The 6,438-nt window shown below is 37.0% G+C and overlaps 1 protein-coding gene across 1 annotated transcript in view; it reads left to right on the forward strand.

Annotated features, from left to right (window-relative positions):
- The window catches only part of SLC33A1 (solute carrier family 33 member 1), a 42,306-nt gene extending 36,540 nt beyond the window's left edge, over positions 1-5,766 (forward strand). Inside the window, exons 5-6 of the mRNA XM_007943563.2 lie at positions 4,557-4,772; positions 5,599-5,766. Of these exons, the coding sequence (XP_007941754.1) occupies positions 4,557-4,772; positions 5,599-5,766 (384 nt within the window). The remainder of the gene's footprint in view (positions 1-4,556; positions 4,773-5,598) is intronic.
- Positions 5,767-6,438: the final 672 nt, after the last annotated feature.

Consider the following 6,438-nt stretch of genomic DNA (forward strand, 5'->3'; position numbering starts at 1 on the left):
AGTGGCTGGTGGGTTTGAACCACCAGCCTTCTGGTTAGCAGTCAAGTGCCTTAGCCACTATGCTATGAATAGTATAAATAAATATTTACTAAATATTATATGCCATACAGGTAATGAACTTATCTGTTGTCTATGTGTGAGAATCTTTGTGTGAAAATCTAATAACTATATGGCAAGAACGGTGTTAATTGCCTGTTTTATGTTATCAGTAAGGCATCCTGTCATCAGTAGACTATTAGTAGTTAAGTTTTGGGGGTGTTAAACATTATATGCAGATTTTCAGCTGCATAGAAGTTTTTCTACTTGTTAGGTGCCATCTAGTTGAAACACTACCTGGTCCTGCACCAGCCCCACGATCCTTGCTATGCCTGAGGCTATCATTGCAGCAACTGTGTGGATCCATCCTGTTGAGGGCCTTCCCCTTTTTCTTTGACTCTCCACTTTACCAAGCATGATACTCTTCTCCAGAGAATGGCCCTTCTGACAACATGCCCTAAGTAGGTGAGATGACATATGGCCATTCTTGCTTCTAAGGAGCACTTTGGCTGTACTTTTTCCAAGACAGATTTGTTCTTTTAGCAGTCTGTGGCACTTTCAGTATTCTTTGCCACCATCACAACTCAAAAGCATCAACTCTTCTTTGGCCTTCCTTGTTTATAGTCCAGCTTTCATATACATATGAGACAATTGAAAATACTGTGGCTTGTGGCAGGCGCACCTTAGTCTTCAAGGAGACATCTTTGTATGGGGGTTGGCACCCCTAATCCTTGCATTGTTCAAGGGTTAATTGTAATTATGTATTTATTCATGTTTCTTTGTACTTTTTGCCTCTTAAGGAGGCTTTTTTCTTCAGTTTGCCACATAATTTTTTTTTAATTGTGATTTGAGTGAAAGTTTACAGAGCAAATTGGTTTTCTTTTCAACAGTTCATACACACTTTTTTTCATGACATTTGTTGCAGTCCCCACAATATAAGAGCAAACAGCACTTTTCTCGCTTCTTCCCTGTGTTTCCCATTTCCATTCATCCTTGTTTCCTATCCCTTCCTGCCTTCTAAGCTTTATCCCTGGGCGAATACTGCCCTGTTGATCTCCTATGATTGATTGTTCTAAGGAGTATGTGCCTCCCTGGTGTTAATTGTTCAACTTATAGGCCTATGTATTTAGCTGAAAGATTAGTCATGGGGATGAGTTCAGTTCTAGGCATGAAAGGTGACTAAGGGCCACAGTCTTGGGAGTTCCACCAGTCTCTATCAGACCAGTAAGCCTGGTCTTTTTTATGATTTTGAGTTTTGTTCCACATTTTTCTCTCACTCTATCCACAACTTTTTTTCTATTGTGATCCTTTACAGAGTTATCACTAGTGGTAGCCAAGCACCTTCTAGTTCTTTTGGTCTCAGGGTTGTGTGGGCTGAAGTTCACATGGTCCATTAGTCTTTTGGACTAATTACTTCCATGTGCCTTTGATTTTCTTCACTCTTCTTTGCTTCAGACAGGAGAGACCAACAGTTGCACCTTAAATAGCTGCTTGCTAGCTTTTAAGTCACTACTTGCCATAGTAAGATGTAGAACATTGTCTTTGTGAATTATGTTACGCCAATTTAGCTGTCCCCTGACTGTGGTCATAAGCCCCCGAGCCTGGTTACTCATTACCTCACAGTATTTGATTATAGCGAAAATGTTTTCATAACTTTGTGCTGTTTGCTTTACTATATACATGGATATATTTATAACACATACAAATACATATGTAGAAGTATCCTCTGCCCTCTGCCACGCTAGTTGTGACTGTAGTTCCATTTGCCTGTCCATAACTGTTCAGCTGTTTAGTCTGCCTATATATCTACTTATTGTTTGTTATTACTGTCATTGCAGGGAGTAGGGAAGCAGCACCTTCTGACCTCCTCTTACTACACAAGAGGAGGACAGAGTCACCCTCAGCAGCCCAATGGCTGCTCTTATGAAGCCAGATATGCTGCCACTCTCCAGCTCTCCTGCTGGTTGACACAAACCATTCCTCCCGCAGCACCCGCCACCTCTTTGTTGGGTTTGATAATTCACTGCAGTGGCCACACAGAACTCACAGATTATGGAGTTTATTAGGGAAGCATGGGCTACAATTCAAGTTCAGGAACATGCTCAGTCTCAGCCAGCCATCTCTTAGCCGACAGTCTCTCTCAGTAGCATGTCCCTTTCTCAGCAGTGCTTGTCTCTCATGTCTCTCTCTCTCACCAGCATGTCTCTCTCATGTCTCTCAGCAGCATGTCTTTCTTAGCCAGCAGTCAGAGAGAATCCTTCTGCCTCTAGGAGGGCTCCTTTTGAGCCTGGCAGAGTAGCCAAAACCAACCAATCCCAACATCAGAGTTCTACACACCTGAGAGAGAATGAACTTCCCAGAAGATTGCTTCATACTGCTCCAACAGAAATAACCCAGGTGATAACTTTAACAATCAGGGGCTACTCAATGGTTCACAGCAAATTCTGCCACAGAGTTTACAAAGACTCTGGCTAGAAAAGCCATACCATGTAATTTTCTACACCACAGTACCATAGTTTGTTCATCCATTCATCCATTGATGGGCACTTACGTTGTTTCCATCTCATTGCTATTGTGAATAATGCTGCAGTAAACATGGGTGTGCATATATCTATTCATGTCTCAGCTGTTATTTCTGTAGGATATAGACCACCTGGTAGAGATTGCTTGATTATTTGCTATTTCTGTTTCCAACATTTTAAGGAAATAACCATACTGTTTTCCACAGTGGTTGTACCATCTTATAGTCCCACCAGCAGTGTATGAGAGTTCCATTCACTCCACATCTGTTCCTTTCTATCTTATTGAACTTTGCTGTTATTGCTGGGGTGAGATGATACCTCATTGTTGTTTTTATTTGCATCTCTCTAATAGCTAATTAGGAGCTCTGGTGGCATAGTGGTTAAAGCATTTGGCTACTAACCAAAATATTGGCTTTTTGAGCCTGCTAGAAGTTCTGCAGGAGAAAGATGAGGCAGTCTGCTTGTATAAAGATCTACAGCCTTGGAAACCCATGGAGCAGTTCCACTCTGTCCAGAAAAAGGTTACAGTGAGTTGGAATTGACTCATTGGTAGTGGATTTTATTATTATTATTATTAATGACTAATTATTGCAAGTATTTCTTCATGTGTTTGTTCGTTACCTGAATGTATTTGGTGAAGTATCTATTACTGTCCTCTGTCCATTTTTTTAATTGGTTTGTCTTTTTGTTATTGAGGTACTGAAGTTTTGTGTAAATTTTAGAGATTAGTCCCTTGTCAGATGTGTCATTATGAGGTGTATTTTCCCAATCTGTAGGTTTTCTTTTTACTCATTTGGTAAAGTCTTTTGATGTGCGTAAGTGTTTGTATTTTAGGAGGTCCCAGTTTTCTAGTTTATCTTCTACTGCTTGTCATTTTTGGTTATGCTTGATAGTCTATTTATGCTGTAAATTAGGGCCCCTAAGTTTGCCCCAATTATTTCTCTATAATTTTAGGTTTTACATTTAGATCTTTGATCATTTTGATTTAGTTTTTCTGTATGGTGTGAGTATGAACCTTGTTTCATTTTTCTGCAAGTGGATATCCAGTTATGCCAGCTCCATTTATTAAAGAGACTGTCTCTTCTTCATTTAATGGATTTGTCCCTTTGTCAAAAATCAGCTGGATTTACTTCTGGGTTCTCAACTCTGTTCCATTAAGTTTCTGTGTCTGTCTTTCAGGGTTTTTCAACTACTAGGGCTGGATAGTATATTATTGTGATTGAGAGGTGTGAGGCTTCCTACTTTATTCTTTTTTAGTAGTGCTTTGCTTATCTAAGGTCTCTTTTCTTTCCATATAAAGTTGGTGATTGGTTTTTCCATCTCTTTAAAGAATGTTTATGGTACCTGAATCAGGACTGCATTATTTCTGTAGATCGCTTTGGATAGTATTGACATTTTCACCATGTTAAGTCTTCCTGTCCATGAGTACAGTTTGTTCTTGCATTTATTGTCATATAAATTTGAAATGCTATTTTTCCCTTACATAAAAAAATATGTAATTATATATATTTGTGTTCCTTTGAATATTTTGATGCGTTCATATCACATACATATACATAGATACACACATATGTAATATATAGTTTAGTGCAAATGTGAGGTTTTGTTATTTCTCCGTGCATCATTCAATACTTTCTCTGTGGAGCCTTCCCTAACTACTTGTGGTAGACTTCATTTCTCATTTATTTATGTCCTTGTAGCATGTTGTACTTCTTTTACAGTACTTACTACTATATTTCATCATAATTATTTCTTGTTTTCCCAGTCTAGAATAAATTCTTCAAGGGCACAGAGGACTGTCTTACTTGTCTCTGTATTGCCACAGTCTAACTTAAAGCCTGGCTTATAGTAAGTGTTCTGTAAATGCTTGTTGAGTTGACCTCAATAAGGATCATGAAAATGAATTTTCAGGTTTTACAATAAGTGTTCTTTTTCAGACCTTAGCTTTAAAGAAAAAATAAATATAATCATGCTGAAGATGTTTTACATTTTCTGTAGGTTACATTGTACAGCATGTATGTTTCTATAATGGCGTTCAATGCCAAGGTCAGTGATCCACTTATTGGAGGAACATACATGACCCTTTTAAATACTGTATCCAATCTGGGAGGAAACTGGCCTTCAACAGTAGCTCTTTGGCTTGTGGATCCTCTCACGGTAAAAGAGTGTGTTGGAGCATCAAACCAGAATTGTCGAACACCTGATGCTATTGAAGTAAGTATGTTTTAATTTAAGTAACGTTAAGCTAATATTAAAATACTAATAGATTCATTTTGCTTCTAGCAGTACTATATCTTTTAGTATTTTAAAAAATCATGTTCCCATAGTTTCTAATGTAGACATCTACACTTTTACAAGGAGTATGCTTCCTATCAGAACTGAGAGTTACAACACTCAAAACACTTGAAGGTGCTTTTCAGCAAGATGGAGCAATCTCTTTCTTTACCACTTGAGAATCACTGCTGTACATAGTAGGTACTGAGTAAATCCATGATTAGTACCCACATTTTATAATGATAGACAAGGGTTTTTAATGTAATGATTACAGCCAAAACTGAATGGTGAGTGCATTGCTGATAAATTACTTCACAATAACAGTAGTCTACCTTTAAGAGTCAGTTCATTGGGAATTTCTTCACATTTCCAAATATGGAAGCTGGTGCTTCAGACCCACTAGCCACTCCTCAGAAGGCAGATTGGACAATCTACTTCCGTAGTGATACTGCCTTGGAAACCCAACGAGGGGTCACTGTGAGTCGGATCCAACTTGATGGCAGTGAGTTTGGTTTTGGTTTGATCTTAAAAAATGAGTATTGTTTATAGCGAGAACTGAAAATTGTTTTCAGCCTCATCACAGTAGCATTAGACACATTAGATTAACGTGTTTTGCTATTTGAAGTGAGAATGACCTAAATTTTACTTTTAAATGTTATAACAAAAATATGTCATGATGAATCCTTTAAATTACAAAAGGGAGACATCTCAATTGCTGAATATTACCATTTTGAAATTGTGAATGTTTCATATTTCATTTCTACAGCTTTGCAAAAAACTTGGTGGCTCATGTGTTACAGCACTGGATGGATATTATGTGGAGTCCATTATTTGTGTTTTCATTGGATTTGGTTGGTGGTTCTTTCTTGGTCCAAAATTGAAAAAGTTACAGGATGAAGGACCATCTTCATGGAAGTGCAAAAGGAGCAATTAATGCACACACTACTGGACATTCTAGAAAGGTAATTATAGGTTAGTTTTAATACAGAGAGCTCTGATAATCAGTGCACAGGAGTATAAAATATTATTTAAACAAAATTATTAATATAAAAATGCCAAATGATTAAAAAATACAGACTTCTCTGTATATTTGATTATATTTTTCCTTGTCATTGTATTTCAAGTTTATTTAAGGTCAGGAAATTGGTTCTAAAACACCTTTTCTGGCCTTGTTATTTGATTCATATCTTTTTAATTTACTGACCAAAGCATGCTTTAAGCTGCAGTACAGTAGTCATGGAATTAATAACCATGCAGTCAAGTATTGTTATCAGTACCTATCATTTAGCTGTATTTTAATATTTTGATAGAATATATTAAGTGGAGAAGACCTTGATATTCAGGCAGTAACTAGTCTGACCTTGTTGATGGCTAAAATCTTATTTTAATTACAAATGGCGTAAATTTTACGTGGAATTTGCTGAGAAGAGAATGTAGATTACTGAAATGCCATTTTAGTTGTTATTTTTCTGACCATCACCACATTGTAAGGAATGAATCTGTTTTAAAAAGACTGTTTTAAATGTATTTCTTGCTTTTGTAGGCATTAAAGATTTATAAGATTATTCAAACTATTTTTTATAAAATGAAAGCTATCATTTTTAAC

Source organism: Orycteropus afer, unplaced genomic scaffold (assembly GCF_000298275.1).
Source record: "Orycteropus afer afer isolate SDZICR_OR568_19922 unplaced genomic scaffold, OryAfe1.0 scaffold00109, whole genome shotgun sequence".
Lineage (NCBI taxonomy): Eukaryota > Metazoa > Chordata > Mammalia > Tubulidentata > Orycteropodidae > Orycteropus > Orycteropus afer.